Source organism: Pseudomyrmex gracilis, unplaced genomic scaffold (assembly GCF_002006095.1).
Source record: "Pseudomyrmex gracilis isolate BER0280 unplaced genomic scaffold, ASM200609v1 scaffold_147, whole genome shotgun sequence".
In the NCBI taxonomy this organism is placed as follows: Eukaryota; Metazoa; Arthropoda; class Insecta; order Hymenoptera; family Formicidae; genus Pseudomyrmex; species Pseudomyrmex gracilis.
The window spans coordinates 190921-203836 of record NW_018020731.1 but is presented as its reverse complement, the minus strand read 5'-3'; the positions used below and the strand labels follow the sequence as shown (position 1 = coordinate 203836).

Here is a 12916-nt window from a genome sequence, read left to right as displayed (position 1 = left end):
TGTTTTTATCACATTGTACAAAACAACTATGATGATTTGTCACTGTTCTATGATCTGTACTTACTTTTTTGCCTCTGACCACACCAGGCACGTACGGTTTCAGTTCTGGAATATCTGGCGTTTCCAGAGCTTGCTTGTTGATGTGCTCAATGAGTTTCTTTCGATTCAGTGGCCCTGTAGGACTCTTGTTGCACTCGTAACTGCAACGCTGGGAAGGTGGCATAAAGCTGTCCTGTAAAACACACAAGTAAATTCAGTATCTCTCAAACACAAGCAATTAAAATTATCTCACAAACAAAGCTTACGTCAGGGTCCACTTCCTTGGCCAGCATATTGAGTTCTTCTGGCGTGAGTTCTGCCAATAACTTATCCACGTCAATGTCATCGTACTCGCTCAGATCCTTGCCGTACAGTTTGGCTGCTGTGGTCATGGTGGTTGTCTTGGTCGACGAGGAAGTCTGCAAATTATCCCAAGGTTCTTGATCAACAACCGAGTGTTTCCTCGACATTGTTTTTTTTTTTTTTTTTGTAGAATTCTAACGTGTCTTTTCGAGGTAAGACGCAAGAGATCGCATTTACAACTAAACAGTCAGGTTTTGCTCATTCGCTCGACGAGAGGGCATTAGCGCGGCTTAGTCGCTATCGACCGAGAAAAAAGGATTATGTCGCGTCAGTGACGTTTCGTGATAATTATCGCGACGCCTGTCGGTCGGCTCGGATCAATTATTCAAAGGGCGGCATGGACGCGCGGAGAGAGAGAGAAAGAGATAAAGAGAGAAAGAGAGACAAAAGGGGCGCGCCACGACCGACAGGTTTTCTTTATCACGCGGAAGCGGTCATCAACAGAACGCGGCGGCAGGCAGTCCTGACGGTGATCGACTGATCTGGTCGCATCGACATGTGCCGGGATTTAAATTCGGCGAGTCTCCAACACGGCTGATGGCCTCTGACCCAGATAATTCGGGATCGATTGTCATTGACAACTTGCGTGCCAAATCACGGCGGCGCAACGCGGGGGAGCAACCTCGCACTTGCTCGACGCCGCCGCCCGGCTGACGGAACAACGGAATCTCCGTCAACTTACTTTGTAAACAAGACTCGTCACAACCCCGCCAGGATGTGGATTTAAAAATTAAAGAACTGTTCGCGAGCACACGCCCAGAGTCCGTGACAATTTTCTCAGACAGCAACTCCGAACAAAATCCCCGCTTCGAACGCGCACGCTTCACTGGCAGACCAGATTACTGGATACGGCAGCGCCCTTTGACATTGACAATACAGTTACGTATGAGCGTCAAGTCGATCGTACATACGTTCGGCTTATGTCCAGTTTTCAAAAACATTTTTTTTTTTTTTTCAGAACCGCGTCCGGTCGTCTTACAGACGAATCGAAAATCATCGCGAGATCGCAGTCTCTCTATCTTTCTCGGCGCGATGCAATCAACGTGGTTTCTATGTGAGCAACTGCACGCTTTCCAATGCTCTGGAAGGAAGTGTTGCCGCAAATGGAGTATATTGTATATGCCACCTAACCTTCGACGAGAAAGCGGGAAATTTGAAAACGGCGCTGTGCCGACGCGCACATGTGAGTAGATTAAAATTTGACTTCTCGGAGACGAATAAAACGAACGTATCGATGTGCGTTTAAAAATCAATGTACATTTAAAAAAGAAACTTAAACATATATTATTATTATTTAAAAACATTAACATTTGTGTATTTAAAAACATTTGACTCTTCTGGTGGGCTTTTACATGTATTTTTTTTTCGCAAGAGAAGAAATGTAGAAAGTTTATATCTCGTGTTCAAAAAAAAAAAATAAAATAAATTGCGAAAAATCATCAGACACGCGTCAACTCGTCAACTCGCATTAACGAGAGATGTGCAAACTCATTGGCACTTCTATATCTGGCGACGCAGAAAGACGACGATTGCTTCATCGTGCATTTCTCACACGGAGAAAACATCGGTGTGTGATTCCGCTTGAAATAATCTTGAGAGGTTTTTTTTATTAAATATGTACGCGCGGATAAACTTTCGATAAATTATCAAAGATACGAACGCGCTGTGTATGTGCGAGTGTCTTCATATTGTTTGTAATTGCATCGCCTCTCACTTCTGTAACGCAAAAAGGTCTCTTCTCGCGATTATGCGCAATCTCCTCGTTGAAATCACATTGAAACGGAGAGGATGCCATTAACTCGAAAACTATGCCTAACCGCATGATTGTGTCGAGTGAGATTATGTGAAATATCACAAGTAGCTCGAGTTTCACACAAACACACGCATTTCTCGCTCGATCTCCTTTTACTTTCTTGTTTCTCTCTCTGTCTCTCTCTCTCTCTCTCGCGAGGAGAGACGGTGTTGTATGTTTCAACTGGTTTTCTCTCCGATTGCATCTCTTCGTCCGTTAACTTCAGCGATCGCGTCGGTGTATGTACCGTTCGCGACACGTCACACGTCGTTGATTCTTATCGCGTTTCAACATCTCATGGAAGCCGCGTTGTATCATAAACGTTCATTCGTGCGTCCATGCGTAACCCGCGCAAGAACCCCATACGCGGCCACAAACGAGTCATCCAGCATATTAAAAATCAGAGTCCTCGTTTCTCCCGGCTTGGCCGTGAAAAACCGGCACGCGCGAATACAAGTTTCCGAAATCGGCAATTCCCCTCCTCCAGTCCTCTTGTTATCTCTCATTCGCGCGGGGATGAATCACGTAACTCCGTGGATCTCTCGTATTATGTCTCTCGACATAATCGACCCGAACGGAGAGGGAGAGAGAGAGGAGGAAAGAGACTCGTTTTGCTCAAGGTCGCGGCTGTAACGAGCGCGGAAGAAGAGGGATTGATATCAGAACGGATGAGGAGGAGGGGATCAAAGAGGGGGATCACGCTCGGAGGAAAGAGATAGCGAGGGCAGAGCATCTCCGTCGGCAGTCTCGTTCGGAGTGTCCGTCGCGGCTGTTTGTAACGAGCGCGCTAGCAGCGGCGACAGCCCCTCAAAAATAGCTGAGGCCTCCTCAGGCCCGAGGCTGGCACACTCCCAACGGGCTATACTTGGACATACTCGCGCATACGATTATTTATAGTGAAGCGCGCGAGAGCGCCGGCCACTGGCCTTCTTACGAACTAACACCGGGCGAGCAAAGCCGAGAGGGACATTTCGCCGCCCGTGACCTAGGCCCGCATTAATAAACGCGCCCCCCAGCTCCATCCCCCCGGTGAGGTCTTTGGTGAGAAGAAACCTCGCGCTCCCGTCGCCGCTGCTCGTCGCCGATGTCCATCTTCTTCCTTTCCCGCTTTGAGGCTCTGAGTCTTTCAGCATCTTTCCAACTAGTGGCCGCGCTCAAGTCCTCGGATCCTTTAAAGACTCGTAATTTACGTCCGAGATCTCGGGTACGCGCGAGATCTGATGGTTGGATAAATTAAACTCTCGTCAGAAGCGGAAATTTCTCCTCGCGCTAGTCACGTTTTTTTTTTTTATTCTTTCATTTTGTTTTTGCATATTTAATTAACGCAGAGAGGCAACGAACGATCGTTCTCCGAGAGAACCGCCGCGGCGGTTAAAACGACGATACACGCGCGATATAAACTGACAGCTTGCAAACGGAACGGGAAGTCCCGTCTCTCCCGTTGCCGAGAAAACAGAGACTTTGCTACAATTTGAATGAGCCGCTAAAAATACCACCGCGCACCTTTCACGCAAAATACCGGCACGTGTGTTTTCTAATCTTCCTCTCTCGCGTCCAATCGACCAGATGACCATCGTAAAAAAAAAAAAAAAAGATCAAGAGACACGCGAAAGTCACCTCTCGCGCGATAAACCCGAGAGATATATTTTTGTCTCTCCGAATTTCCGAAGCGTTCAATGTTAAGGTGACGATGATGCCGCGAAGTTCGCGAAAACGCCAACGCCATTGCGATAACGCAACTTTATCTCTCTAATCGTCTCGTCTCTAATTCGTAGCGACCCGTCTGTTACCGAGGAAGTAGAACGAAAACGCTGCCGTGACCGAGAGATTATAACAAACGCGATGGAAAACGCAACCGGTTTTTTTCCTTTCAATTGACGGGAAAGCGATTCGCGCGCACGCATCTCGCGGACAAAGAAGCGAAAATGCGTGCGATGTTTAATTTCTAACGGCGATCGATCTGGCTGCACCAGATGCGGGAAGTGAGTGAGTGAGAGAGAGAGAGAGAAAGAGAGAAAGAGAGCGAGAGAGCCGCACCGCGCGAGAAGATCCGCATCATCGAACGAGATAAGTCTGATATAGCTCGGCTGTGGGTTATCTTTAGTTTCTTCTGTCTTATATTTGCGCGTGTGCACTCGACTCTCTCGAGAAAGAACTTCCCGAACGTGTTCATCAACGTGTTTTACTTGAAGGATGAGAACACGGAAATACGTCAGTCCAAAGAAACGTTTAAGAATATTTTTTTTATAACAAGTTTTATTAACGTTACAGCGTTTAGCTCTTCCATTGATTTGCATTTGTTTATATTTTTATTTATATTTATTTATTTATTTTATAATATTTACATTTTAATGTCAAGTAAATGAGACTGATTGGTTGGAATTGCAACAAATTCGAATTATCTCGAAAGAGATAAATTGTTGTCTGAAAATCGGAACTTATTTATATGTGAGTCAATCTAATATTTAATCATGAGATTAATGAACAAAAAATCTACTAGCTCCGTAATTGCATTAGCAAACCAAATGTTACAATAACTCTGGCGTACTTTCGGATGTCGTAGAAAATCACGAACTACCAAACACGCGAGGAATCTCAAAATAATTCTTAACGCATCACATGAAAGTGTCGTGTATTTTTAGCGTCTCGGTAATAAAATTATCGCGACTCGATTGTCAGACTTGTTTTCCTTTATTTGTAATTCCGAGGAGGATTCCACACACACACACACACACACAGATACACACGAGGAAGCGAGACTATGTATAGCGTGAGATTTTTGCTGGTTTATTGATTCTTCGCGTAGAGAGCTATGTTGACGGGAAAGAAAACTCTCGCGCGCGAGAGAGGAAACGTCGTCGTCGTCATCGTCGTCGACTTGTCTGGCTCCTCTTGTCTCTCGGTTTTTCGCGGACGTTATTTTCTTCTCCTCGGTTCGACTTCTCGTTCCAACGTGCTCGAGTCAAGTCGATCTTTAAGGTTCGTTTGCGGCGTAACGGTCGTTAAACATCGTTTTATGCGGCGTAACGTACCGGCCGCAACGGTTTCCACGGCGTTATACTATACCTAACCGGCATTTATGCATGTCTAACAGCTGGCGAGCACCAGTATGCGTCGCTCGGTAAGACATTGTTCAATGACCTGGAGCGTTTTCTCTCCTTCCTCTTTTTCTCTCTCTCTCTCTTCTCGGCATCGCTCGAGATAAGCATCGCATCGTGTTTGTTCCTCTTCCGTAATTGATAGCAATAATTGTTCGCACTGACATCGTTTTCGTGGTCGCGTGACTTTTCAATCACGAGTGAATCTCTGAAGAATCTCCGATTCACACCGTCGCAATAAAATAACGACTGCACTGATGTTGTCGTACAAGAAACGTCGATTGATAAGTATCCGAAACGACAGACAGTAGTGTCGCAGTGTTTTTTGACAATCATCTCGGACTTCGACTGTGGGCAAAAAATTTACGAGCCGGGCTACAAATTGTCGTTTCGATATAATATGGTCTCCGCGTGATATTTCCATTTGTTTCCGAACCTGAAGAAATGTGGAGAGCAACAACGAAGCCGTAAACGGCTAGACTTTGGCAAGCTGCCACGTGAGCGATAACAAGCCAGCGTTTGGCATTTTGTTCTTCTGTAGAAATGAAACTTGTCACACAACGCGAGCGATGTGACACTACCGTCGCTATCTGTCTTGTCGTTTCGGATATTTATCAATCGCTCCGCGTCAGTTTGTTAAATCACGCGATTTATCTTCGGTCGTAACACGATCTTTGGTCGCGCGAGAAAACCCGCATCGCGATTCGATACGTTTTCTCGATCGCGCCGGATCGATCCTCGATTTGACGCGACGACACTTCTCTCGATCGTGCTTCCTCGATGCGCGTCTCGTGTGTACAAACACAATTTCCTCTTGGCAATCCGCCACGCACCCGATAGGAATTAACAAAGACACTCCGATTCTCCGCGGATTAACTCGAGAAGATCGTGCGGTGTCGTGAAAGTGTATCGATATTAAAACCCCCTCTTCGATCTGGGTTATCGTGTCAACTTTTTCAGCCAGTTGGCGACAAAGTCCGGCGGATGTGAAACTCCAGTTGGTAATTGGATCGACGACGTCGCGCGTCCGTAGACGATCATCAAAGTCCGAGAGAATGTTGTTTTTTTTTTTAATTGGAGTTTTGCGCGATAAATATGCAATTAGAAAAATCCAAAATAATGTTTCGACATTTTTATAACGAGACAATCGATACGGAGTTACGAGATCGCTGACAATTAACATACAATTAATTAAATTAATATAATCAATATAATACAATAAATAAACTTAAATTAGAAATTAACATAATGCAATTAATTTAATTAATTACACAATTACGACGGGAACGCTCGGAAGAGCGAACAATTGTTCAACAAACGTCGTCCCGCGTTGCAAAAGCTCTGATTGACGTATGAGAAAATTGTTTTTCTTCTTTTTACATTGCACAAGCGAAACTAGAATATTTAAATTACATTAATTCGTGGAAACAAAAATTCGGATCAACGAGACGTGATTGAAGTCGAGACGTAATTAACGCGCAATCACCAAATTGGATTTTAATTGGAATTAAATGCGCGCGCGCATTGTTTGCGCGCGCGTCGAACGAACTTTTGTTTCCGCGGCAACAAATTATCGCCGCCGTTTGATTAACATTTTGCGTGAATTATTTAAGACCGCGGGAAACACACTAGAGAAATGCGCGCGCGAGAATAAAGTTCTATTCAGCATATTCAATTGCAGCGCGTCTCGTAACCGAACAAACGAAATACACACACACGCATACATGCGCGCGAATACGACACAACCGCGCGCGCTTAAATCAACTCCGGCGAAAAGCACCGCGCGGCGGTTTGCTAGATCGAGGCGTGTGTATGATTAGCGTGCGCAGGTGTTTGATCGAACAATCGGGGCGGTCTCGGGCCCGATATTATACCGTTTCAATTACTAGAATAATGGAGCGCGCCTAGGCATCGCCGATATGCGCGCAAGCTGATCAAATATTGCCCGGTCGTTAATTAGTGGCACTCGCTCATTTTCTCTGCGAATACCGCATGCAAAATACACGCATTATACCCGAAATGATCGCTATTTGCCCGCGCGACCGAAATGGATCGCGCGTTGTCGAAATCAAGGCGAACGAGAGAGCCACGCTAAAGACATTTAGCAAAATTCGTCGTCCAAATTAATTTTGCGTTTTTGTTTCGCGCCCTACAATTTTTCAACGTCCGAATGTAAAAGTCTGCGGCGTGCTTTTTTGCGCAACGCTCGTTTTGCGCAATTACTAGACTGTTGTTGCTCGCGAGGTCGCGGTGGCAAATTGCCGGACAGATTTCAGCTTGTTCAGCTTCAATTACCCGCAAACGTCGTATATATACTTACGCAACGGGGAAGGCCGGGAAGAGAAACAAGTGTGACCGGATGCAAAAACAATCACCGCGCCGAATTCGCCGAAGAAACACTGTTGAGAGCGAGACACTTTTGGATTTGCGGGGGCTAACGTTGTTGCGCTCGGGGTGTGTGACGAGTCCCGTAGAGCCGGAGAAGTTTAAAGGAGCGGCGCGCACGTGAAGCCAAGTCGACAGTCGCCCGGAGTGCTACTAAACAACTGACTTTTATGCTGGAACCTCGATGAGAGGCACTCCGGGGCGGACTTAGAGTGGTATTGTGCGCGCGGAGAGTAGCGAAGTCGACGAGCCGGCGGCGATCGCGTTCAAACGACTTTCACTTCGGTAGTTACGGTTTTGCCCGTAGATAGAAAAGCCCAGTTTTTTTTTTTCAAGTTTTCGCTTAGAAACGCGACTCGGCAACAAGTTAGGATGATGTCAGCGGACCTCACAAATCTGATGTCATAAAAATAATTTTCTCTTTATTTGTGCGTGTATGTGACAATTTCTTTTGCAAAAGCGAGACTCTCCGCTAATTTTATTACTAGGTTCGCGCAAACATAATTGCGATAATTTTGTTATCAAATATATAATACGAGAATGTTTGAAATGTCTCTCCAACTTAAATGTTCGAAAAATAAGAGGATTGCCATTCGTTCGAGAAGATGAAAAGTTTCTGCGAAAAGCTCTCTCACCGGCGGTGCACCGAGAGAAAAAATTAAGAACGAGCTTTCGCGTGGATAAATTTAATCTCGTCCGCTTTTCTCAAATTCTCCAACGTTGAATCTCGCGCGTTGCGAGATTCTTATCTAATTTTTTTTATTTTTCCCACATAAATTAGTTCACAAAGAGCGGCCAAATGTTCTCCGTTATTGCAAGCACGTCGCGATAGATACGAATCTGACGTCTGATAAATTTATTAGCCTATGCTCGAATGGCATTTTCCATCTTCGCGGCGGTCCCGCGCGCGAGTAAACAACCCGTTGCCTCTTAAGATCGACGTGATATCATCTGTCGGACTCGCCGGATGACCTCATCGCACCTACATATCGACCGTTAGATGCAACCGAGATTGCCGCCGCATCCTCCGTGGTGATTTTCTTCTCGAGTTCTTCTCTCTTCTGCGTGTGTGTGTACGTACGCGCGCTTGTGTTTGGGATAATAGGTACGTTTTATTGTCCGATGTGTGCCGCTATGTGAACTTTGCGACACAATGAACAAAGAATATAATTTGATATTCCACAACGTACCCAAACTAACTACAGTGAAAAGATATCGTAAAAAACTGTCTAACGGACCTGTTCCGATCTCTCTTTGTTGTTGTGCGATATCTTTTGAACCATCGTGTGCTGTGTTTAGATGTTAAACGCCGGCATTAGATTATGTTAATTTCCAAGACCAAACAAATTGCTTTTTCAAACAGTAAGTATTTTTTTTTTTTTAGATCTGAAAGAATCTTATATCGTATTTTTACGCTTCTCATATTTTTTTTTTTTTTTTATAGCTGCGAGAGACGTTCTCTGCCTACGTGTTTTCAGATATTCCCGAGAGAAATGTAAATAACGACTGTAACGTAATCGGGGAATACGCGTTTGCCCGGAGTAATAATTAACTGTATTTTTTTGTCGTAAAATAATATAAAAAATTCGAAAACAGTAGTTTTACGCAACAAATATTTTGAAGTAATATAAATTCCAGAAAATGTTTTTTTTTTTTCACTTCATAAAATGCAACAAATATTCCCCAGTGTCTTCCGCGAAGAGAGAAGAGAGTCTTTCCCTTTTTGTTTCCTTTCTCGCGACGCGCCGCGGAGGAGAATAACATAATTTCGAAATAGCGAAAGAAAGAGAGAGAGAAAAAACGTGACACGGAGAACGTGACCCGAGTGACAGACATCAGACGGGACCCGAGGGAGTTTTCAACGGAACATATCGGGAGGAATTGCCTCCTCTCTCGTAGGTACTCTCACGACGATCTTTGCGCGTGGAAAGAGTCGCGGGAATCATTTATCATTATTCTTCGTCGCGCATCATCGACCTAGAGAGAGAGAGAGAGAGAGAAAAAAAAATTCATTCCGCGAATAAGAACCGACACAGTTTCTATTTCGAACCGTTCGTATTTCCAGAGCGGCGTTCTTCGACCTTGATCGATCAACTCCCACACTTCCTTGTGGTAGATCTGCTTGTTCGCTCCGCGTTGATGAATTTTCGCGGGATCGATCCGCGCGGGGTCTCTCCCCGTTGTTTCACAAATTACACCGCTGCGAGCGATGAGAGAGATGTTGCTCACGATGCTTTCCGCGCGGCCATGAATAAATATTTCTACGCCTGTTTATGAATAAATAGAGATTGCCGTCGGGGATAGCGGCAAATAACGCGGGTTGCGAGAGAACCCCCGTCAACTCCCCGAGTGATCGATACCCGATGATGAGAAACCCCGGGCGAGAGTGACTCTCCGCGACTGACGCACGCAAACGTACATATGTACATACATACTTGGTGGTGCGCTTTTCCGATCTCCGCGCGCGCGAAATAATCCGTCAATGCGGACCTAAGTTTAGCGAACTCCGCGTAAAACCGCGCGCACGAATCGATCACAGATAGAGAGAGAGAAAGAGAGAGAGAGAGAGAGAGAGAGCGCGCGCGGAAGGGGAGAATACGCGCGTATTTCGGGACACGGTTTATGGATTTTCGGTTGGTTTGAGGGAGGAGCTCCTTCGATTTATCGCGCGAACGTTAAAACTGACAAGCGCGAGGTGCGCGATTCGCGAACGTTATTGGAGTCACCTTTGCGTGTTCTTCTGAAATTTATATTCCCCCGCTTTTTTGTGCTCGAAATTGACTCCCGGAAAAAATAAACAAGTGTGAGAATTGGACGAGTTCGAAAATCTCACGCGATTTTTTACGAAAGAAGAGAGCAAGACGGAAGAGACGAGCTATCTTCCAAGAAGAAGTCCGAGAGATAACTTTGACAAGTGTGTTTTCAAAGCTATTCGGTATCCAAACCGGAGAGAACAATTGAACAACGCTTCAACGTTGTCCACATTCCATATCACAAAGAGTTGTTGCCAGCACACGGGCTGTCTTTTGTTCCCCCGGTGCTAATCCCGCGGCCGTGCCATCGTGCATTTAAGAGCTTAGTCACGATCGGCTGACCGCAGCTCACTGGACGTGGGAACCTCCACAATGGCTGATGAAAAGGTCAAGCCGCGCGTACACAACACGCACACACGCACACACGCGCGCGCGCGATAATGAAAGCCGCCCTCGCGCCGTCATACATAATCGAGCCGATTTACGTATTCAGAAGAGCAGCCTCGCGGGCGCGAACCGATATGTATTTTACAACTTGCCCGCGCGGATTGCCAATTTAATTGCAAGGCGAACGCGCGCGCGCGCGCGCGTCTCTTTCAAGGTTGTAAAAACTGACGTTGCGACTTACGCAACGTACGCGCGTGGAAACTGTCGCGATCGTGTAAAAAAAAAAAAAAAAAAAAACGCGCGGTGACTCTTACACGGGAGAAAAGTAGTTTTTATCTCTCGGCCGTCGCGTCGCTTTCGTTTCGTTGCGTTTTGCTTCTCCGGTTAATTGAGTGCGAGTTCGCACGATTACGTCCCGATTGTGTTTGTTCCCCCCGCGTAATATGTTTCTAAACGCGCTTTCCAACCGCGGCGAGACTCGCGTTTGTTAGATGAAACGCATCGATAATGAGCGAATTTTCTGTGCTCCGTACAACGCCGTATGTAATCTACTTTCTCTCCTCTCATCCTCATCATCGTCTCATATGCGAGGCGATTTGCGCGATTGCAAAATGAAACCGCGAGAATTCCCCGCGTGTCGGATCACATTCTGCAAATTGCTATCTCGAGAATTGCCGATGTAATTCAATTTCTGCGGTGGAAAAAAAAAAAAAAAAGTAGCGCGCATCTTCCGCGGCGGATTCGCGGCATAAAACCACGCGAGTTTCGACAGTTTCTTAAAAGGTGGAAAAGATTAGATTCGTCGTAGAAAAAAAAACGAGCGCGGTCCAATTTCGCGAAAACCACTTTGACCAAATGCATTCTCGCTCGGAGAAAACGCTTTTTCCCGCGCGTTTCTCTTTTATATTCCGCGCGCGCGTAGCGTCAATATTTTCGTTGGTTCGAATTCGCGCGGATCGGCCGCCGCGGACTCTTCCGAGTCGCGATCAAAAGTTCTCAGGGTCGTTTATCCGCGCGAGCGGAAGAACGGGGGAGGCGGTTTTGCGGCGGTGCGCTTTATTTTTTCTTGTCATGCGAGAGAATAATGACCGCGCGAACGTTTGCGCGGGGTCGAAAACCTCTCTCCTCTCCGGTTTACTCCGCCGCGGAACTTTCCTACGCTATTTTCGGCGATGTACAAATGAGTCGCGGCATTTATAATTAGAAAAGTCCAAGAGAAAGAAAATCGTTGAACACCGAACAGGAACAGGTTGTGGGTCTCTATTTTTGTTTGTACGGAGAGCACAGTCCGGTGGTTTATAATTGGACGCCTCGTTGCGTGCGCGCGCACGAAACAGAGAAAATCACCTAACGGAAGAAATCGCCTACAACACAATGCCAACGTCTGTCGATCGTCCCGTTGTTGTGCGTTTTCCTGATCCGCCGAGAGGTAAACGACATCGAAACTGCAAATCCAATTGCGCGCGCGCGCAATCGTATTTCTATTGTGAGCGCCGGTCCGAAACAGTCTCGCGGGATTTTACGACATTCCGTTTTAGCAGCTCGAGGTTCGCGCGAAAATTGTCCTGGCAGCTCCGCGAGATCTCCACGGGATTAATAGATTGGTCGTAAATAATGCCATCGCGCGCGCAAAATGCCAAAATCCATCTTTGCCGAAATCCCCCTGTCCTTTCCCAAGACCGTAACTCATTTCGCGCTTTTAAAACCGGAAGATCGCTCTTAACTCCCGAACGATTACCTTCCGCTCGAATTTAGTTTCGGGGATCAGACAGAAGAGAGACGTCACGCAATACAAACAAAAATATATTTTGATGTCAACAAAAAATATGTTTCGGTTCGCAGTCAATTGTTTTGCTTCAAGTACTTCGCTTTTTAATTCAAGTCTCTGTGTAAAAGTTAAAAAAATAACAAATTTTGAAATTGTGTAACAATTATTTGGTTGACCACCGCAAGGTTTAAATAAGATCTTGATTCACCGAGTGTTTTTTTTTCTCAATGTAGAAACTTAGGACAGTTTCTAAGTTGGCAGGAGGCGGTAAATAATTGAACGACAATAAAAAAAATCATCGCTCGTTGGTTCTGTTTTCTCCACCGAACAA

The 12916-nt window shown here is 45.8% G+C and overlaps 1 protein-coding gene across 7 annotated transcripts in view; it reads right to left on the bottom strand.

Annotated features, from left to right (window-relative positions):
* The window catches only part of LOC109857153 (tropomodulin), a 49121-nt gene that overhangs the window by 18575 nt on the left and 17630 nt on the right, over nucleotides 1–12916 (bottom strand). For 5 of the 7 annotated variants that reach the window (XR_002250460.1, XR_002250461.1, XM_020433204.1 and 2 more), the window contains exons 2-3: nucleotides 306–458; nucleotides 65–232 (exon numbers count right to left, since the gene is read on the bottom strand). Coding sequence is in view for 3 of the 7 variants with exons in the window: in XM_020433204.1 (XP_020288793.1) it covers nucleotides 65–232; nucleotides 306–458 (321 nt within the window). In the remaining 4 variants the exon portion in view is untranslated. Of the gene's footprint in view, nucleotides 1–64; nucleotides 233–305; nucleotides 459–1084; nucleotides 1259–7612; nucleotides 7821–12916 lie in introns of those variants that run through there. The other 2 variants (XR_002250463.1, XR_002250462.1) reach the window with 2 other exon arrangements.